Source organism: Bombus vosnesenskii, unplaced genomic scaffold, assembly GCF_011952255.1.
Source record: "Bombus vosnesenskii isolate JDL3184/JDL3185 unplaced genomic scaffold, Bvos_JDL3184-5_v1.1 scf7180000016261, whole genome shotgun sequence".
Taxonomy (NCBI): Eukaryota; Metazoa; Arthropoda; class Insecta; order Hymenoptera; family Apidae; genus Bombus; species Bombus vosnesenskii.
The window spans coordinates 3183926-3206775 of NW_022884330.1; the positions used below are offsets into that span (position 1 = coordinate 3183926).

General features: G+C 36.6%; 2 protein-coding genes across 2 annotated transcripts; one reads left to right on the forward strand and one right to left on the reverse strand.

The window, feature by feature from the left end:
* Window positions 1–11214: 11214 nt before the first annotated feature.
* On the reverse strand, window positions 11215–13292 carry LOC117241826. Its single transcript, XM_033507976.1, has 3 exons — window positions 12561–13292; window positions 12026–12190; window positions 11215–11939 (listed from the first exon to the last, which is right to left on the reverse strand). The coding sequence occupies exons 1-3, from the start codon at window positions 12940–12942 to the stop codon at window positions 11854–11856; spliced, it is 633 nt and encodes a 210-aa protein (XP_033363867.1). The 5' UTR covers window positions 12943–13292; the 3' UTR covers window positions 11215–11853.
* Window positions 13293–13543: 251 nt separating this feature from the next.
* On the forward strand, window positions 13544–22770 carry LOC117241828. The gene is made up of 5 exons (XM_033507979.1): window positions 13544–13909; window positions 14647–18135; window positions 18208–18342; window positions 18453–20420; window positions 20774–22770. Exons 1-5 carry the CDS (start codon window positions 13544–13546, stop codon window positions 22622–22624), a joined length of 7809 nt encoding a protein of 2602 aa, XP_033363870.1. The 3' UTR covers window positions 22625–22770.
* The last annotated feature ends 80 nt before the right edge of the window (window positions 22771–22850 follow it).

A 22850-nucleotide genomic window follows, 5' to 3' on the forward strand; every position in this document is an offset into this window, starting at 1 on the left:
AAAATGTATTAAAGTCACTCTCGACCCCCACTTGCCTTTCAACCTGCTACTCGCGGTTCGTAGCACGTGGAGTACTGGCCACTCAGCAAGTCGTATAGGTGCCCCACCACCAGGTAGGAAAGATCAGTTGTTGCTTGAGAAAGATGAGGTGAAGGATAATGCAGCGCGACACTTACAACGTGCCACTCGGTTGCACTGATCAAAGGTCAATGGAATATTGTTGCGATCGATCATATATGCCAGTCAGGGGATGTCCGGCCGTTTCTTTATCGTTCAGGGCAGGTTCGTAACGCGGGGAAAGCTATTCGATGCGCGATTTGTTCGAGATTCTATAGTTCGAGAAGTAGGCAGTTTGTATGCTGGGGTCGTTTTCCCGTGTCTCGCTTCTGAAAAGATTACAAATTGATTTTCTTGTGTTGGTTAGGTTTCTGTTAGTGTATATACCAGATTTAGTATGAACGGTAAAAACAATCGAGGAAATTGGAGCTAGAAAATTACTGTTTCACTTATTTGTGGAACAATGGCGTCATTAGGGCAATGTTTGTTTAGCAATTGATATCGTGCGTGCAACTTAGCGAAGAATGATACAATTTACGAGATCAGGAAAAATAGTAGGATTTGTTTTACTTAAAGTACATAAAGATTTTTCTCTTAAAATTTAACTTTATGCAGTTTTTACTGCAATTTTCTCAAGTCAAAAATTTTCTCCGTCCTTGTTCCATTTCGTCTCCGAGTTCCTCGTGTATGTTACAAAAACGATAAAACAAAACGAAGCATTCGCTCATTTATGGCAGAACATAATGTTCTGAGAATGAAGGAAAAAGTTTGCCAAAATGTTGCGTATCGTTCCGAATCAACCCAAACGCAGATAATCTTCGTTTCGAAAGAAATTTATTTGACGCCTCGGTTGATTTTCTACTAGCGGGAATATTATCACGAATTCCACTGGCTTCTTTTCGATTAAGGATTCATAAAGATGAGATTCGAAAGAATCTTTCCGCTCGTCGGATTCCTAAACGACAACAACCGTTTCGTATAGGAATTTTTTCTCGATCGAATGATTAATATGTTTACAGGGTGTATAATGATGTATAGCGTCGCGGTAAAAGTTTTTATTGATCAGATTTCTGCAAATTCACGCTATCAGATGTAAATAATATCCTACATGTATACGTCAATAATCAACTGTGGACATACCTTTTTTATAATCTAGTTTAAAGTACTGCCACACGTTGTAACGAAGACATTCATCAACGTCAAGGAATAAAGGAATTTCTATTTACATAAATAAGTCATGACACTGTCCTGTGGCTGAATTGTTTATTCAGTTACTTGAAATGAATTATTGAATGTTGATAATAAAAGACAAGGATTTTTTGCTGTAAAAAAATTCAGACAAAATAAAAATTCAGGTAAACTAGATTTATATTAAACTTTCTATGAGATTGTGTTTGGTTGTTTTCGAAAGGAATAGTCTGTCGTATCTATGCTGTTGTATGTTGCATGCACTTATGCATGTATATATGCATTTCAGTTGATCAAGTTGATTAATCATACTCATATAAGTTTATGACCCGTGATCGAATAAATAAATGATTACAATTATACGTATCGTTTGTGACTATGATCTCATGTGAATTACAAAACTTTCAGTCCAAGTTGGTTACTCGTTTAACCTTTTATGGGCTAATTTGCAAAGATTTAGTTTCAAAAAAATTTCGCCACAGCGTGCACGAATGTCAGAATACTTAAATTCTTTAACGAAAGAAATAAAGCACTCTCATAACTGGTTATAACGGCGTGTAATGCTGTGTATCCTTGTACATGCAGGCAAAGTTTCGTGAATTATGTCATTGTTCTGTCTACCTTATTATAGTAACTCATATAATTATTAATCTATTATAATTATAATTTATTTTATATTACTACGTTAACCAACATGAAAGTCGCAAGTTTTTATTTGTACATTGTTACATTTAAATATCGCAGTGGAGGAAATAATAAACATGATTAATAATACGTAACACTTGAAGATCTTTTGGGTCCTTTGCACATGATCAGCAATAATTACATTTCAAGGATACAGTAAGAATTAAATGTCGTTTCGTTGCTGGTATCCAATTACGTATGGTGTGTATATATATATATATATATGTACATATAAAAGATAGGATTAAACCAAAGGTGGTAGGATATGTATTTCACCATGGATAAATTTTGAAATAGACGATCGAACAAGTTTATATATGGCTGAAGTCAAGGACCTGTAATACATCGTGCACTTCAAGGTTAATCATTCCATGAATGTTCGTACATAAGAAAGAATCTTAATCTTAGTAGAAATGTATAGATTACGAAATCGATTCTACTTATGATTCAAGAGTGAGTGTAATTCTTTTACGTTTATGTTCCTTGGAAGTAATTCATTCATTTGCTTACCTTAACGGATATAAACTCTTTATGTAATGGTAAATGAAAAAGGCTAAGATTAGACAAAATAAAAGAGTTAGCCACAAATTAAAGGAGAATGGCAAAAAGGAGAAATGGTAGTCGAGAATCGTCAATGATTATAAGCTAAAAATAAATCGATGATGGGCTATGCGTGAACTCGGTGGAGATATTTTTGTGATCGTCACATTTCCACCTCTTCAATACTGGTTGGGGTCAGAGTTTCTATCTATGCTCTGGATAGAGAAATCACGCAGACTGTAAGTTCAGTTCCAAAGAAAAGTTTCTACGCGTCAGATAAAGCAATAGCATCGTAAGTAAGAAAACGAAGATAAGCTGACACGCCAATGCTCCAGGAAAATAGCTTTAATTTTAAATCTTCGATACCCTGGTAACACATATATTCAACGTTTATTCAATAATTACATTTATTACATCATTTACCAATCTATCTAAGGGGAATCGGTATCAAAGGTTAATCGTTTTAAATCTTTGAATCAATGTTAATGTATGCCATAAATCTCGACAAAGAGCATTCTACGTTCGTAAGACTATACGTGAAAGGAGCAAAGATAAAAGTGGAAATTCTTGAAGTTATTGAAATAGGAATATCTGAGGTGTTGTGCATCGTTATTGTTTATTTCGGTCTGTCTCGTTGCAATTTACTTAGAAAACTTCTTGATTTGAGAAGATGATCGATAGAAGCTCCGTGGCGTACATTCGCTTACTGAATATTCCTTGCGCGCATATATGTATCATAATCAAACAAGAAACCAAAAATTAAAGTAGCCAACGTCGTCTGATTAATAATTAGTCACGAGCAAGCGTGCTTCTTTCGAATTGAACTCTTCCAATAAAAATTTCCATACGTTTACTGTATGTACCGAAAATTCTAGATACCAACGTTCTTCTTTGTTTCTACCCTGTTACATTAGTTCGTCTTCTTTTCGTTCGAGATGAAATTAATTCTAACTAGAAGCAACGGGCTGTTTTTATCATTCAATTAAGAATCACATTAATATGAAGGAATGGGAAATCGATCGAACATCCGTTTCCTTGATATTTTTCTGTATCTTCCCGCTTTCAATGCGTTATTATGTTTTTTTACTCGTAATATGATTGAGACCTTGTACTACAATTCACAACCAGGCTGCAAATTGTACGCGGGGAATAATTCGTCATTATTCCATTCCATTTTGTACAGTTACTTTTCCCTTGATCAAGTTTAATGGTTGTTGTCCTTACATCTTACTGGTTTATTTCATCATTTGCAAAACTTGATGTACGATTAATGCAGTTTAATATTATAAAACATTCTAAATTTATAAGTAATTGATGCTTTCGGGTAAAATAATTAACAATTCAGATAATAGTATCGTGAATAACACCGATTCACCATACGTTTATCTGTATTCCCTGGCAATAGGAAATATTACGGAAATTAATACGGTTATCAAGGTACGTTTCTGTGAATAAACGAAATAGATAGCGGCATTGCTTTGGAACGTACATAATTCTGCGTATTGTTTTATTAATCGAGCATTAACGATTACCAGAGCTCGAATTCTATCTGTATTCTAGAACTGCAACGATAATAGAAGCAAATGACGAAGGACTACATTCTGTTATACATCTTCGATATTGATTCTATCCTGCACCCTTTTGTCTTTTAAAACGGTGGATTTTAATTGGTGGACGATGATACAAGAAATTTTTGGTCAATGAAACGAACAGTAATGAACAATTGATAACCATATCTATAAAGGAAAACTTATAAATCAGTACGCTTTATTATTTTAGTGGATTATTGAAGTATTCTTATCTTAATATCGTTATCTTAATGTTTATGTATTACGTACATATATTAGGAGAGGAATGACATTTTACAACTTTCGTAATCAGTTTAATTTTTCTTTTAGATCCTCGTAAGGTAACAATGATTATGATTTCTGATAATGATGATTACTTTCGATCATACCACAAGAATTTTAATACGGAATCATGAATTTTAAATAATTTTAAATAATTTTAAATAATAATTTATTTTGCAGTATTATTCTATCAATATTAATACTATAAATATTAATCCAGTGATTTGAATTTCGGGTAACTTTTGATGAGAATACAGAATGAATATTTATCTTATTGAAGAGATTGACAATTCGATAAGATTTGACTTTTTGCCATTAAATACTTACAATGCAAGTAACATGTTACTTATTAAATTACAGTCCTGCGCAAAATGTTTCTCTTAATGTTTTTTGTATATCAAATTACTTGTGTAATTTGCATATTAGGTCCGGAAATCTTGAAGTTATTCCGGCGATAGACGTGACGCAAATCGTATGATCCACGAATTTAATATGAAACACGTTCATTTGACGCTTATTGCTAATTGTAGTGCGAAAAAAAGCAATGTTTGTTACATTTTCCTTTAATTACTGCCAATTTTTTCTTCAATCAAGGAAACAACTACAAGATAGATAGACGCAATAAATAATTGCATGTTATGGACAAGAAATATGCCAGTATGCGATTGATTACTTAGAAACTGTGATTATTCGTTTTGTGGGCTATCTTTGAAGTTTTCCACTCGTAGCACGATAAAATAAATGAGAAGAACAAAAGCAGATAAAAGTATTACTAATATTTTGCATTGGTACGCGATGCTAATACAATTGCTGTAAAAACCGAATTGTCTTGAAAGCTTTTGAGTGAAACGATCGTATAGAGATATTTTAGTTACTGATTTTTAATTGCCTATTACCAATCAATGTCTCGTTCAGAAAATCCTACAAATTCCGAATAATTAATTTAATTATAATTAATTATTAAATTAATTAGATAGTTTAATTATAAAGTGCATCTCTGGTAGTTTTTATAAATATAATATAATTTGTTAAATAAAAAGGAACAAAATCATTTCGCGACGCGTAGTTTATTGTTGTGAGCAATTGCACCTTTTCCGTTTATTGAAGTTGGCTACTTGCTAGTTCGCTTTAATAGTTCGTGATTAATAAGTTTTCAAGACTTTAAACGCTTGCGATCATTCATTCTTTGAAATCTCGAATGTGGGATATCATAAATTATACTACTAGAATTGTGGCGCAATTAATAGTTTGTATATCATACGTAGTGTGTAACAACACGTTTGCTACTTAGGCTAGAGCACAAGTTATCGATTTTTTAAGTATCTTTAAACGAGAAACGGGGGTGATTTAAGTGAATCTCCGTCGTAACCGAAGTTTTGTGCTTATTTGTGCTATTTACACGATATACCTTATCAGCGAACTGATAACACGATTTCATATTTGAATGTATGTTATTTTTATTCGTAGCGAAAATTAGGTCGGGTCTAGGTTAAATTGTAGGTTAGATCGAACAGTTTACGTATTTTTATGTTACGTATTTTATTCTGTCGTTTCTATCTGGAATAGTAGTGGCAGGTTTTCACATATTCTTGCACGTACGATATTATTATGTAACAAGACCTCGTAAGTGCAATGCAGTGTAAACCATATACAGGGCTGAACCTGGTACCATTTAATTGCCAACCACTTTTACCAAACGTTTAGGTCGGTATCAGAGATATAGAAACTTCATGTATATCTTTATTTTTTATCTACTTTTGTTTTTTCATGCAATATTCGCGATAATTTCGAAATAATATTACATACGCTATGTGTAAATTAATCAATATTTCAACAGCGAACGAGAGTCAGATAATAAATTTCATTATGCAGATAAGGATGTCTAGGTATATAGGATAATTAAATTAAACTGAACTACAAATTAATTGTTAATTTGGTCGGTGAATTGTTTTCTTAAATTCGTGTTGTTATTTTATCGAAAAGTTTATGGAAGAAATATTGTAATTTATAATTGTGCAATTAATGTTTCTTTAATTATCCCAAACAGCATATATCCATATAAAATTATTTTCGGGAAACATCGAATCCTCAAGATAAAAAATGTACGATGCGTTATTGCCCACGACATAATAAAGGCGCGTCTAATTTCAGATGTTTTATTCAAAGAATCTACAAATTATTTTCATATGTCCAGTATCCCAGAAGGTAAAGCAACTCGTCGCAGGTCCTAAAAGCCAATCTTTCCTTCGCATTTCTGTAGTGAAAAATTCCGATTGGTTACTATTTGCATACTTGAAGTTTGCTCGTGTCCAGTTCGGTTGCTGGGCAAGATAACGATGCAAATACCAAGTTTAGCGGGAGAAAAGGGTTTCGCCCGTGACGTTAGTGGTTATGAAAAAAAAGGAACTAAAGTGATTTTGGTGCTTATTTACGTATATATCTCGATTGCTCTTCAACCAGTTTCTCGTTATAAAAACTGTTAGGTTTTAAAAAGGAATCGCAGAGTGCAGTACTTTTTAGAGGCGCATATTCCAAATATATGTACATTCGGTTATAGTAGTTGAATAAAAAATAGCCATAAAAAGGTTGAATATACAACTTGAGGATCAATTTAAATGATAGTTGGTCAATGAAATGGAACTTTTAAAATAAATTAAAAACAACTGTCATGTAAAAAATCTGCTGAATATATAAGCATATATTTTACTGTTGAACTACTTGAATATATCATATTTTAGGATTAATTTTATTTTTTTTCTTGGAAATATATGGAATATTATATCTTATTTATTCTATGAAACTACCCTATTTGTATATTGATTCACAATTTTTATTACAATGGATGTTCTATGTAATAAGTTGAATATTCTTTAGGGACTCGCCAAAGTGAATGAAGTTGATGCTTCGTACAATAAAAACGTATGTTCAGTTGATATCGCGGTATATGTCTAATTAAATAAATGTGGTAAATATAAAAATTTATACGTGATCATTTAGACTGTACTGTATTGTACAAATATCATGCTACTGTATTTGGAGTGTACAGTAGCATGATATTTGTACTTTATAAATAGGTTGTTACGTTGTTTACTTTAATCAATATGGCGTATCTAAGCAGGTAATAAACGCGATCAAGTTCTAATTAGTCGAGGAATCTGATCACAGACGCATTTAATGCTAATCCATATAGATTCTGCGAAACAAATAATTAGTTTGCCGTCAGATTTTTTTTCTTACAAATATCTATTATAACACAAACTTAACGAGATCTGGAAAATGTCGTTCAAGGTGTATCTTAATGATAAACAATCGTTTTGCAGTTTGTGTAAAATTGCGAATCATGTTCGTTCTAGGATAATAACGTAACTGCAAATATTATATGTTAGAAATAAAAAAGAATGAAAACTAAGCAGGTTTTGTACTATTATACTAACAGATCAACTATTTCATCTATTTTTTCCACCTGTTAATTGTATAATAATTTTACACGTTGCACGATACCACATAGTTTAAGAAAAATATGTTCTTATTTTTTTCAGTTATGCGCACCTGTCGTGTAGTTATTTCTCATTAGTGATAATGTTGAATGAGAAAGAGTTTGTATTTTGAACAAAGGTATTTGGTAAGTTATTTCTTTCCATAGAATGAATTTGCGTAATTTAAGGATTACACAATGTATGAAAATATTGTGTTTATTCTGTGGATAGAAAATTAGCTCGCATCGAGATCGTTGATTTCGTGATCTAGATCAAAACGCACGGCACTACATATGAGATTGTCACCGCAGACTATCACGTGGGACAATAATTAACTGATATGTTATACAATAAATTAGTATTCATATCACGTACGATTTACATAATACATATCCGATTCTGACGTTTTGTGGAAATACCTGTTTTCTAGTATATCCATAAAGTATGTTTTAATTGCTCCTCGTCTTATTACATCCGATCATAACACAAGTTTTATGAAATTATACTATTCGTACTTTATTCCCTTCTTCAATGTTGTCAGATATAAATTATATAATTTTACACATGCAAGTATGTCTTATGGAAATTCTTGAGTATGCAAATTTGTTTCATAAGAGAATGGAACCGAGCTAAAATAATCGATGAAACGAGGTTGTTCACAAGAACCTAGTGACAGATCGCTGTAAAAATGTACACATTTCACTTGATTTACAAAAAATTTATATACGATTATTTTTTATTGCATAAGAGCGACCAATTTCGCTATACAGAAAGCGCACTGTTGTATCGCGTTTAACAATCTATACGGAACTCTGTGAACAAGTGCGTGTTTGTTTCACCATGCGCGTGCTTTATATCAACAAATATCGAAATAACAAATTTTTGATAATTTTCTTTTCAGAAGGTATTGTTGTACTGTATTGTTGTATTGTATATTGAACGTGCATCCATTGTTTTTCGTGACATATCTTTATTGATTATTTTCGCAAGTTTGGCGTTTCATAATAATTCTAATCGTTGGCGTCAAGAATATTTTCACGTTAAAGCATGATGGATCCTACACTTTCTAGTAATTTCACTATTGTTTACAATAACTTTTGTACGCAAGCCTGAACAGTTGTCAGTGATTTCTACACATATGTATGTTACATTATGCTACCGACTATACTATTTACTCTTTATCATTGTTATATCTCAATAATAAATCTCTACATCTCTAATATCCCATAATCATCGAATTGCAACAACTCATTCCCTGAAGGAAAATTTCGTTCCACCAAACCGATTAATATCAGAAGTTATATACTGAGACATTTTTTTCATTCTTGCTACACCGATTTACCATTAGTCATGGCGTGAAAATATTACGTATTATAAGATATATAGATAAATCACACTGTTTGTTTGCACCATTTTTGTATAAGTTTGTTTTTCACGTTCGTTACTTACGCTAACAAACCTATTAATTATTAGTCCCTATTACGTTATTTACGTTATTATATTCCCTGGTTATATTTTTCCAATATATCGACGCGCGCAATGTATATTTTCTTGATCTTTCGAAACTTAATAGCCACTTTTAACGGATACGATATTTGCCTGTGTGTTCGTTATGGTGTTATATTCTTTCGAGGCAAGATCATGGTATATACTTACATGGAAGTGTAAGGTGGAACGTTGCAAAAGAAATGCGATCGCTTTCGGGCGTAATGCGCAACGTTTACTCGTAAGACTGTTATGTCTACACGGAAGTTGCTTAACAATGTGATTTTAATAAATTGTTACCCGTGAATTCACGGTATGCGTAAATCGCGTTTAGCATAACCACTGTTTCGTTCACGTTCGGTTGACGCTAGAACTCCTAAATTTGTCAAAATGACAGATGAATAGCAACACAAACTCTTTGCATTTACGTCTAAGCGATAACATACCGAATTTTTAAACTGTCTGTAAAACGATAGACACCGTAACTTACCGTGTTCTTCCTCAAGTAACTGTCAAAATCTATGGAAAGTAATTTGAGAAATCACGAACGACGTTAATAGAAGATTGAGCGATAGCGATAAATCGAAATAAATAGCAATGAATCATGGTCATCCAAAATGTGTCGCGATTGTGCGGCAGTCGCGAAAGAGGTTGAGAACCTGTAGGAAAAAGAAGCTCTTTTCTTGTTACAGGATTCCAAAGGAATTGTACGAACCCAATTATGTCACGACGCGTCTTGTATTTGTCTCGATCCGGTGACAGGAAGATAACGTTAAATCATCTAAGAAACGAAAGCAGCTCCATTTATAAAATTTCTGTGGAAGTAGGTCTGCAATTTTATTCGAGAAATCTATACCATCTCTATAAAAACGAAGTTGTGCGATATTTTTTCAATGGACTTTATGCTTGTTCAAATTGAATGCATTGTTATCCAGCGACGATTGAAGGTAATATGTTTCTTGCCTTCATGGTAATTATATTCGGAATTATCATAAATAATTAGAGCATTGAATATATAAATAAATGCCTTTCAGGATACGTGTGTTATCCCACATAATAAGGGAGATATAAATCTATACGCTTGCTAATGTTCTGCGGTAAGTATAGTCCACTTATTAATTTTAATAAAAGATATCAGCGTAACGTCAATAATGTCGCATTGCAATAATTATTTCATTTTTACTGCGGCAATTTAATCGTATGAAACGTTATAATTTTCTTACTTACAAATTGACCTTGGTGTCTTGGCGTAGCAGAACATTTTCATGTGTCTAATCTCGTTCCTGTGATGACACTAAGTCCGATCACCATCGAATTTCGGAAATTTTTAAATATTTAGATTTAGTACCGTCTTGGGCGTCTTCGACGACAAACGTTCACACACTGACAAAGATAGTTCAATTTATCGCAGACTTTTTCGAATCGGGTTGAAATCATCGAATGATAACTACTGTTGGTTGCTCCTACTAACAGATAAGATGGTTTGTGTGAAGACACATATTGTCTGTTATTTGACTTAGGGTGATTCGCTGCAACAAACTTGTTTCCAAGTCACTTAACAACTTAATTTTGTTAGTGGCATAAATAACCACGCCGTTTTATACGCCGATTAGTGAACTAATTAGAAATTTCTGTATCTATACTGTGCTAATACTCAACCGGTTTACGATTTGCTAGTATTTTTTTCAATTTGGCCACATGTGTATTGCATACGCTGCGCGGATAATATATATATATAAAAATAATAAGTCAAAGTATAATCCAATTCAATGCTTAGAGAGATAAAGAATAAAGAGAGATAAAGATTTCAATTTTAAATCTTCTTTCTTGTTAAATACAATATCTCTAACTTCTAATTGAAGATAATAAATTGGTTTCTTTATTTACAAACTTTTTAAGAAGGAAATCTCAATCTATATTATGTTTTTCTCGATACTAGATCTGGATTTTAGAACCATTTCTCCATTACATATTTCAAGGTTTGTTCTGTTAACAATAAATTTCTATTTTGCAATCTCATTATTGATCGAAGCAGTAGTAGCAGACATGTTTCTGTAGTTCTGTAACTGCTTTCAGTTTTGTTAGAATGTATCAGCCTCGTCCGCTTATTAGTAATAGTCGATAATTATCGACTATTGATGTTGATTATAAGCAACATTCTTTTGTCGTGAACAAGTCGTGCAAATCGCCTAATTACCCGGTCATTCGTACCTTTTACCGTATAGTCGGATTAAACGGTTCACGGAAGGATCTTCTGCTCAGCAGAAGCTAGTGGAAACTCGTTTTACCTTTACGTATACGGTGTGTGAAATACTTTCGGATCATCAACTAGGGTTGTATCGTTACGCGTACATAAGATGTGTAAAGGACGACTATTATCAAATTGTATTTTTGAACATTATATTCATCTCGTTATTTGTTTTTGCTAATGTATTCTGGTAAACACTTTTTCAATCCGGTTAATTAGTTTCTATGATTTGTCAATTTTTTTTTAATTTACCATCTTTGTGCCTTGACTGTTTTATTTTTTTCTCATTTGTTATGTTTCTATGGCTGCAATTGGGAGAAGGAAATTAATTCTCTGTTTTAGAACTGGATTGATGAGCTTCGCGTTGATACTTTTTCATCTCCTCTTTATCCTTTGCTGTTAACTTTACACCTAATCAGTATAATACATTTTTTGCAAATAAATACTGATTTTTAGTGTGACGTTAATATTATTCTCTTTAATGATATCGACGATACCTGCAAGACATATGCGACTATCGCAGGAACAAATGCTGTCGCATTCACTGTCTTTTGATTCCGATTCTCCTAAGGCTCTACGAGACGACCTTTCCGTACAGGGTTTTCTACAGATTCTTTTCCTTCCGCGGCTTTTCTGTTGGCTCATGTAAGTCTGGCTTGTTGCTACCACAGAAATGCGTAATATGAACGAGAATTGAAATTATTTCTGTTCCTTTAATTACTATTATTGACGTAATTGCGCTAGTTTGCAAAGGAACGATTAAATGTAAATAGTCTTATGTAAAATGTAAAAGGTGGTATAAAGTATTAATAAAGTAAGTTTATTGCAAAAATGATTTGCATTCGCACAGTTAGCGGTTGAACAAATGTGCAAAATATCTTTGATAGGAACGAATGTGTTAAAAATTAGAAAAGAGTGCATGTCGTTTAAAAGAAGAATTCAGCTCTGTATATGAAATTACTATGAAAGTACCTTTGTAACTTAATTTAATTAGCGATGTTTACATTCAAAAGATCGTTACTTTCATCTTACCTGGGCTTTCCGATGTAATATCCATTTTAGATACACTAAATCCTAGGCAACCAATATGACGTGGATTAAGAAGGAATTGCCTCTCTTCTATCGAGGGTTTTATACATCCTAACACTAGCTCTGCGAACGAAACTCGTTTAACCAGTTTCCTAATCAATTTCTTTGACTTCTTTCTCTTCTTCTTTTTTCTGCATTTTCGATATTTCACTTTCATTACGGTTTTAGGCATAACTTCTTCTATCTCGCCTTCATTGATACAATCGGTTACTAGTTTTCTGCGTCTTCGTTTTTTGATTTCTTTCGTCGTCCCCTTTGATTCTTTTGCTCGTTCCTCTTTCCATTTTCTGTATTTTCGACAATCGGCTTTACGACGAAGATCCATATTTTATATAAAGGTAAGTTTATAAAAATACCAATCTTTTTAAGAGTTCAATGTGTGTTGTATTGAGAAGTGGGTTGATAGGTGGATGCGCCTATTTACATCTTTGTATGGGAATATTCTGATTGATTTTTGATAATCATGATCAACTGGCTACGGTAAATCCATGTTGAGTTTTTAAAAGGTTCCTCTGGTGTGGATTTTACGTGAATGCATTTTGTCAGGTCTATGAATTTATTAGAAGAACCACGTTAAACTTTCTCGCTTGTTTTTCGTTTGAGATAGACGTAACATTGTATGCAATCTCCGTACGTAGTAAACTTCATACTATATTTTGTATAATTTTTGACAGATAATTTACCAAGCATGGCAAAATTTTAAGTAACGTAGAAAGTACCTGAAAATGTTAAAATATTATCACTTCCTATTAGAAATAATCGTGTAAATGCACAAAATTATTTGATACAATTTTTTTAACAAAATGTAGATTATATGCTAAATCAAGTGTGAACTTAAAATGCTACAACCTTTCTTTCATGATTCCTACTGTCTTAGAATCGTTCAAATTCCATTGTATAAATCAGTAACTTGGTAATTAAGCGCAATGGTTCAAAAAGATTTGAAATCAAAATCAGGGCTCGACGTAAACCGAAAGAAGCAAGTACAAAGACACAAACTGAAGCAACTCGCAGAATGCGACGAGATTGTTTCTTCGGAAACTGTGAATGCTATCGGTCGAGTTACAGATGTTGTTCGAGCCGCCGATGACAATGCACCGAGTAGCGATGAGCTCGACGAAGACCTCGAAGAGCAGCACAAAGACCTAAATTTGCATCTCGATTTGCCAAATGATACGTATTCCCTGACCGCGATCAGGCCAGAGCTTCCAACCTGCGTTAGATATGGTGTTCGTGAAGGGATGACTCATATTAACATGCCAAAGTTTTCACCATTGTCCAGGGGTCATCAGGTAAATAAAATTTTCGGGACCATCGTAAACTTAGCTGTATCACACTTGAGGAATTTGAAAGTTCACCGAAGTTACTTTCGTTGAACGGATTGTCTTTGCAGATCTATAAACTCTTTTGACAAAATATTGGTAGCATATGAAGACTACAAAAGAAGAGCATGACAAGCAATTTAAAAATTCGATAATCAATTCCACGTAACCAAAATTATCCATTTATTTGATCAGAGAATAAAACATGTCTTTTTGCAGCCTGTCAAACATTTAAAAAATCATTACTCGTTTGATTTTGCAGAAAATTTCACACATTTGTCAGTTATTTTCAGGAATCTTGCCACCAAATGACATCAGAATCACAAAATCAACAAAAATTGTCTTGTCATGTTCATCTAATAGTATATCTGCAATTAAAATAATTTTATAGATATTAAATAATATCTGTAATTTAAGATAATCATTTTAACTATTAGGCTCTACCATTATTAAATATTTCATGACCAAAGTATTACGTACTGTGTAGTTATAATATTAAACTTGCACAACTTAAAACAAATTATCACAATCTTCATCTACTCATTTAATGGTTTCCGCTTGAAAGAGCTTTCTTTTGATCAAATTCAACGAAATCGCAGGGTTTATGCAATTTTATCTACTTAACATACCTGCAAAGATGCAATCTTAATCGGTGCAAGAGACTTTCTGTCGCAACTTATCGCTGCTACCTATTATTTCGATGATAGGGTGGAGCAACAGCGATCGCGGCGTTTGCAACAACAACAGTTTATAAATCCCGTTGTTGGAACGAGGCGGTTATCGATCAGATTATCGAAGATGGAGATACGTTTTATTGTGAATCGTATAAAGACATAAACACGGACGATCGACGAATGCTGTCGATTCTCGATTTAAAGAGGACTCTATGCGTGCAAGGCAAGTTGACCGTTAACGTCAGCATCGAGGAGGCTGCATACGCTGGCAAATTTCGCTCCACAGAGGTGACGGAATTGCATCTGGTCAAAGCCTTGGATTTATTCTTCAAACGCTACAACGCTGGTATTTTGGCATCATCAGTATTGAACGTGGCGATTTGGAAAGACTCGAAGTATTATAATCTGTTCGATGGTCAGCCAAGGAAAGAGAATTGCGAACCAGCAGGTGATGGAGTCAGTGGAATAGCTAAGCTGTTTTTGGTCAAGGATCTAATAGGACTTCTTTTTATTATCCTCGAGAAGAGCAACGTGAAGAACGAGCCTTTCGTTCTCTACGCGATAGCGATTAGTGGCGTGGATCATTACACTCAACCAGTGGATGCTGAGAAGCAGGAGAGAGCCAATCACAGAGCACAAAGACGACCGAGTGGTTATAAAATGCAGGAGAAGTATCGAGCTGTGGTCCAAGGCTCTTATCACGTTACACATCCTGTAATTCCAGCCCCACTTCGTAGTCGAACATTCCTGATTATAGCTCTGGCAGCTCTGGTCTATTCGCGACTGGTAAACGCCAATAAGTGGACCAGTGCTCTGATCGATCTAATTTTTAATCAATCCAATATATATTTCGTCGATCTGGTACGCGTTCTCGATAAAGATTTGGATGATAAAGAGTTCGAGCTTCGTTTGGATGATATCATGGGTGACATCATTCTCGGAGCATACTCCGCGAAAGTGAAGATTCGAACGAACGTTGTCCCGGGTCACGGACAGAAAAAAGGTAAACTCGGGATTGACGATGGTATACGCGAGTTTTTTCAGACTCAAGTGACCGGTCTGCTCGAGATAAAGAATTTCTTCTATGCAATTTGGAGACACGACGACACGTACTATTTCATGGATCCCTTTGCCTGTGACGAAGAAGGATTCCGAAGTAGTTCGGCTGAGATAGATGGTTCAGCGAATCCTGGGGAAGCTGCCTGTGTGACGATGAACAGCTCGATAAATCAAGTGGTGGAGACCATTATGGAGAACACGGGTAGTAGGGACAGAGATCCTTTTGTGATCCACGGGGTCCGAGTCCTGTACGTGAAGACTGGAACCACACCTGGCGGTCCGTTGGAGAAGGTGATCTATCGAGAGAAAGGTACGAACCGCAGGCCGCAAGCATTATCGCCATTACCGACGGTCAAGGACGACGCGTTAAAGCTGAACGAAGTGGTCGATATGAAACCAAGAATACGACCGGATGTGGATAAAATGAGGGACGTGGAGGTCCAGGTTCCAGATCTGCTAACAGACGCGGAGAATTATATGATGACGGATGACGAGCCTACGACTTACGTAATCGTGCCACCTGAAGAGAAGAAGGAGCCAGAGGAAGAACTTTGGGGAGAAGAGGAAGAGGAAGAAGAAGAAGATATAAGGAGATTGCGGGCGGAAGCTGGCGACATTACAGAAGAAGAGGAGGAAGAAGGTCCTGAAATAATCGAAGAGAAAGAGCCTGTTGAAGAACCAGTCGTGAAGTTAGTCAAGGGTTACAAAGTGATAAATCCTAATCGTTTGATCCTTCAGGGGTCGAAGAACTGTTTGGACGAAAATTTTGACGAATGGTCGAGGGGAAAGCAAGGACTGATAGCAGCTCTCGCGGTTTTGGCTTATAGAAGATTGAAGAATCCCACCAAGTGGCGAAACATGGATATCGATCAACTGGTCGACGTCAGCAACAGAATTTTCGACGAGATTATAGATTGGATTAGAAAGGGACGTCCTAAGACGAGAGATCCCGAAGAAATAGTTGAAGAAGAAGCGGAAGAAGAGGAAGAGGAAGAAGAGAGAGAAGGTGAAGTTGAAGAGAAATTGTTACCTAAACCAAGTCACTTGGATATGACGATGTTACCCCAAAGAATAAAGATGGGAGAGAACGATGTGTTCTTTAAGACGAAGATGAAAATTATTCAAGGTGAAGCGAGTCCTTTGGCAAATCTTGCAGAGGCTCTCGAATGTTACTTCAACCGATATCCAGAATTAATCCTGGAGAACAAGAGACTGATGTATGGTATTTGGAAAGAGGGCCCGAACTTCTTCATGTTCAATCCATACGGAAGCGACACAGAGGGTTGGCGTCTTCGCGACTATCCGGCTTCATTTGCAGTAGTAGCTAGTTTGAACGAATTAACCGATCTTCTTTACGGCGTGTTGGAATTCAACGATCCTTCCTTTATAATTCACTTCGTCGGACTGGACTCGATACAGCCTGGCCTTTATGCTACTGAGGAGGAAATAATAGTTCCAGAAGATGCCGTGATCGAGCAATTCAAAACGAGATTTCTACCGATCACGGACGACGATCTAGAAAGGTTACAGGCTGAATTAAAGGAGGCAGAGGAAGTTGAGGAAGAACCAGATGTCGTAGACGTGGAGGTTATGGGCGAAGAAGAGGAAGAGGAGGAGGAAGAGGAAGAAGGTAGGAGACCTGTGAGAAAGTTATACGAGGAAGAGGAAAAGCCTTTAATCGATCCATTGCTAGAGGCTCAGGAACAAGATCAACCTGATGCACCCTATCGTTTGAACCTAATTTTACTTACGTCCAACATGAAGGTCTTTGACGAAAACGAAGAAACCATTGACCAGGTGCACGAACAGATAGCCTTAGAGAAGTTAAAGTACAATCATCCTCCTCCTTACGTTATGCCATCTAGTAAAACATTATTGAAGCTTTTGGAAGCGAAACGAGCCAAAAGATCCATTCCATCTTTAGTATCGAGATTCTCCATAGACTCCAGATTAGATGTAAAAAGGAAAGGCGGAATTTCTATGATTATCTTGGCTAAGTCGACGATGATCGTACCGTCAGGGGTATTGGAGGAAGCGAAACCTTCAAAAATGATTAAACTGTCTCCGAAAAAATATTTATACTCTAGAATTTTGCCAATCTGTCTGATGCCTCTGAGAGCTATTAACGACATGTATATACAAGATGAAGATCTTGCCACGGCTCTCCGATTAGAAGATCTACGGAGGTTGGAGGAAGAACAGAGGAGGGCCGAAGAATATGTTCAAGAGCTTGTACCGGAAGTACCTGTGGGAGTTCGTATACGACCAACGTTGATACCACTCGGACCGATTATTAAAACGCCGATTTCTGAGAAGAGGACGATTACTTGTATTGAAAAGAAGAAACGTAAATGTTTGTTGAGCAAAGCTGACGAAGGCGATGCTTTGATGGAGAAGGTTCTCTGCAATACGGAGGATCTATTGTTAGAACTGTTCTTCCCTGACTTTAAAACAAAGGATCAGGTTCGTTTTAAAATAGTTATTATAGAATGGAAATTTATATATCTATTTACGATGTTTTCGTCGTCGTGATAGCAGACAGAACCAAAAGTTATGGAGACCAAAATTTCTGAACTTACTAAACCGATGGAGTCTGAAACGACGACGATTAAAAGGAACACAGTGGGTAATCAAAAGAAAAGGTCTGTGCAAGATTCGCGTGGTTTAAAAGTAAGCTCCATTCTTTAAGTGATTCGTTTAATGATTCGTTTAAAGTAAATATCGAACAGGAAATAATTATTATAAACTATTGTATGAATATTACTTATTTTCATTCTAAGCTGACGCAAGATGGAATCCGAATACTTCATGGTAACATATGTTTCAAAAATCGCGACGAAGTCCAAATCTGTCACTTCAAATCTTGCTTCTTTACCGCTCTGCTGTGTATTCTGGCGAAGATCAAACTGGATCCAGATCGTTTCTCCGGGAAGATTTTAGATCAACTCATATTTCTCGGAGACAAGATCTATCAACAAACCGGGAAACTACGGTATAAACCATATCGATGGTTCCATCATATCGAAATTCTCGATACGGTTTACAACGTGATCACGAAGCAGGCTGTTTACGCGGATCCTAAAAATTGCGAGGATGACGAGCTGGAATTCGTGCTGGACAATTTCTTCGAGAAAGATAAGACCGGAATCATCGTGTTTATCAATTGCTCGTACGCCTTTTGGACGGCCAACGATCGATATTATTTGTACGATCCTTATCCCTGTGACGAGAAGGGTAATGTTTCAGAGGAAGGTTACTCCTGTCTTATGGAATTTTGCAACATGAGCGCGATGATCGATAAGATCGAAGCTAACGTCGGTGAAAATATTAAGAAACCCTATCGAATATACACGATATGTATAGCTCACATGGAGACGAGAAAGAGAGCGAAGAAGAAACGAAGAAAAAAGTGGGTTCATTGTGTGGAGAAGCAAGTCGAAGAAGTTCGCATCGAAGAGCCCTCGGAAATGGAAGTATCCACTAACGCATCAGAAGCATCTCTAATCGAGTCGGCCGACTGGGTGAAACAGGAATCGAAAACTAGTCTCGTATACGATATGACGATTCCTGGTTTCGCTCCTATTAAACATTATAACGCCTCGATGTTCGACGTAGACGTTCTGGAAAATGAAATCACCGCTCCACGATTGGCACCTTTTAAAAAATCTTCTGTAAGGGAATCGGAGAAGGTGGAGGATGAGTTCGAGGCGATAAAACTGTTGGTCAGGAGGAAAGTTTATGAAAAAAGGTTCAAGCCGCATACAGCAATCACTACTCCTTTGGATCTTTGCATCATGGCTTGGTCGTTGATTCACGATCCAGTTACCTGGTCTGTTAGGACGATAAAGGGACTGTTCGAGGCGAGTACCGACTATACTTTCGACAGCATGTTGGCCGCGGAAGATTCAACGGTCAGTGAAATGACTGATGGTTTATTACCCGAGTTTGAGATAGCCAATTACGTGTTTCGAGTGGTGTTCGTACCTCTGCACTATGGAACCCTGTACAGTATCGAGGGTTGGAATCTCTCGATGTCCTTGCAGAAAGTGTTCGACACATTCAACTACACAGGCGCGATTATAATTTGCGGTGATTCTCATATGGGTGTTTTAAAGAAGGATGAAAATCATTTTGCTTGGTGGACAATTAGAAGAACGAAAAAATTGAGGATCGTTACTTCTATAGATATGAAGGAATTTTTGAAGCTGATCGTTCAGGAGATTGATCAACCCGAGGAGACGGTTTTTATGATGAGAGTAATTACGGTTTCTTATGCCCAAAAAGTTGATCCTGACTGTAACGATACAAAAGGTCTTCATGAGCCAGTGATGCCAACCAGCTCGCTGGCGGAAATTCATAGAATGCCAGCTAAACCTTACGATCTCGAGGCAATATTCAGGCCTACCGTGCCAGAATCAAATAAACCGATCTTTATACAGGGAACGGTTGCCCTGAACAATAGAGATACTGTGACCGAACCGAGAGTTAAAAGATGTTACTTTGTCGCTGCTTTAGCGGTGATGGTGAAAAGAGATATCATTCAGAGTCCCATGCCAGGAATGATAGATAAAGTGATCGAGGTTGCTGAATCAGTTTATAGAGAATTTTCGGAGCCCAAGTTTCATACGGAACACATTTTGCGTAATGTTACTGTGATGAATAGAATCTTCGATTTTCGCGACTGTGCATCTCCTTTGGTAACGCTTACGCTAAACCCTCGAACTTTGAGAACCGACTTTTACGTTCAGGTTAGCAAATTTATGTTTTATTTATTACGTTAGATTAGCGCGTATGAAATGTCGTTTTCCCAAGATTATCCTCCAATTCTATCCTATTTTGCAAATATTCAATGTTGAAAAAACATTTCATATAATGGTTTACGAAAGTATTCGAATTTATAAAAACTTTTTATGAATAGGTATATTATGTGTATTCGAATTGTATGATGGAATTTCAAAATAATTTATATAACGCATACGATGTATATAAAAGTTTCCTATGACAAGTGTTCAAATACTTTTTTGTCAACCAGTGTACGTACTAATCTAACACTTTAATTAAATCACACAATGAAAATCGCTTTTATTCCCATCCATCACAGGTAAGGAAGCATTTACGAAAATATTTTAAAACGTACGCAAGTGGAATTCTGCATTTCACCAACTGCTGTTACGGTTTCTGGTATTCGAGAGCCACGAACGCGTATTACTATTTAGATCCTTACCAGTGCAATGAAAAAGGAAGGAAAGTTTCAAACGGTGGTAAAGCTTGTCTGTGTATCTTCCCCAGTATTTGTCAAATGGTGAGAAACATGTGCTTTAATCAGTTCGAAGACACATCAGGCTTCTTTATTCATCGTCTGCACGTGGACTCGGTAAACGTGCCATCGTTCAAAACGTTCAAGGAAGATCCTATGTGGTTGTACCTGGATTATCATTGGAACTTCAAACACGCCCCGGACATCGTAAAATCAAATACCAAGAAGAAAAAACAAGTGGAAGAATCGGAAAAGAAAAACGTCAAGCAATTCTGGAACAATTACGCTGTCGAGGTGTCTAATCTTATCTATTCGGTTTGGGGAACCATTGGCTCTTACGATTCCCGATTCGGTGATCGGGCTGGAAAGAATCAGGCAGCCATTTGCGTGGCTGTCTTGGCCATGCAGTATCTCAGTCATCCATCGAGATGGGGTCCGGCCATTTTGGATTCAGCCGTGATCTGCGGAGACTCTTATTATACGGAAAGCTTAAGAAGCTCCATCCAAAAATGTGCCAAGCATTTCAACAGGTTCAATTTACAAAGCTCTTTCAAGATCTTTCCCCACTTGTGGACTATTGACTTCAGAGATGGTATTTGTGGAATTTTATACGGTGCTCGAAATAGGATGACTCTCGCGACTGCATTGCAGAAAGCTTTCGAAGAGTCACCGAACGTTCTCATCGAGTGCAACAAAATCACGTTAGCAGCCCTCGCGGCGAAAGATGGATACTACGTCGCTGATCCCTGTTGGGTCGGACCACCCCTGTTCAACAAGGACCATGGAGCGATCTATGTCCTTCGTTGTAAGAACATGAACTCCCTGGTCTACGCGGTGATCAAGATGCTTAACACTAATCAGAGACTCGATTTCCGTTTGACTCCTATCATGTTCACGTTTGAACAGGAGGACTTTAACTTTGTTGAAGGAAAGAAACGCGAAGCGAAGAGGAAGGTCTTTTTGGATCCTATTAGAACTACTCCAGGGAAAGTCACTGACCCTGGTATGCCTATTCCAGGCGCTCACACGGCCCCAGACGGGGTTTCTTATCTCACGTATCGCAAGAATCTTGAAATGGGCATAAGCAGAGCCCACGAACTGGAGAATCCTGAATTGCCTTCGGTAGAGCCAGTGTTGGAGAAGGATAACATGACCAGCACGCTCATTAGTACCACCTGGCATCTGAATCTCGGCCAGGCCGCTCCTTTGGAGAAATCTACGCCTGTGTTCGAACCTCGGGTGATCCAACATGTGCCGGAACAGTGCGAGGCACGGGTAGTTGATTCATTCGAGCCAACTCGCCACGTGCAAATGTCTATTACCGACCTGCTGGCAGCTTGTGACGATTATCCAAGAGTGGTAGATTTCACTGGCGAACCTGCTCCACAGCTAAGACCGCTGGAATGCGCCGCCGCGCGTAGTTTTCTTAGCGACGCTACTCGTCAAGAATTTCGTGCTCATACCGCGGACATGGCCAGCGAAGTTTATAAAACTTACAAACATCGACTTCCCAAGATAGCAAAGGAACGATCGGCCGCCGGCGATAGCGGAATACCTGTAGAAGACATTCATCCCATCACCGAGGAGGAAATGGAAGTGAAGCAGAATTCTCCTGACACCGAGGGAGAGACAGAGGGCACAGAAGATGAAACGTTTACGGAAACGGAAGCTACTGAAACCGCGGAAGACGACTAATGCACTGATAATTGTAACAATATTCTGAATTATTGTTTTTGGGTAATTTATTTTATTTGTTTCGTCAAGGATTTTAGAGGAAGCCAGGTTAGTGCCTAGTCTCTAGCATTTTATAAGGTCTGTTGTTTTATTACGTGATATTTAAATGTAGTCGACATTATTTTGTGGCTAATGATTTTTTGATGAGACGTCTTTAAATTCTTGTAAGTAAATGAGTATTGTGTTG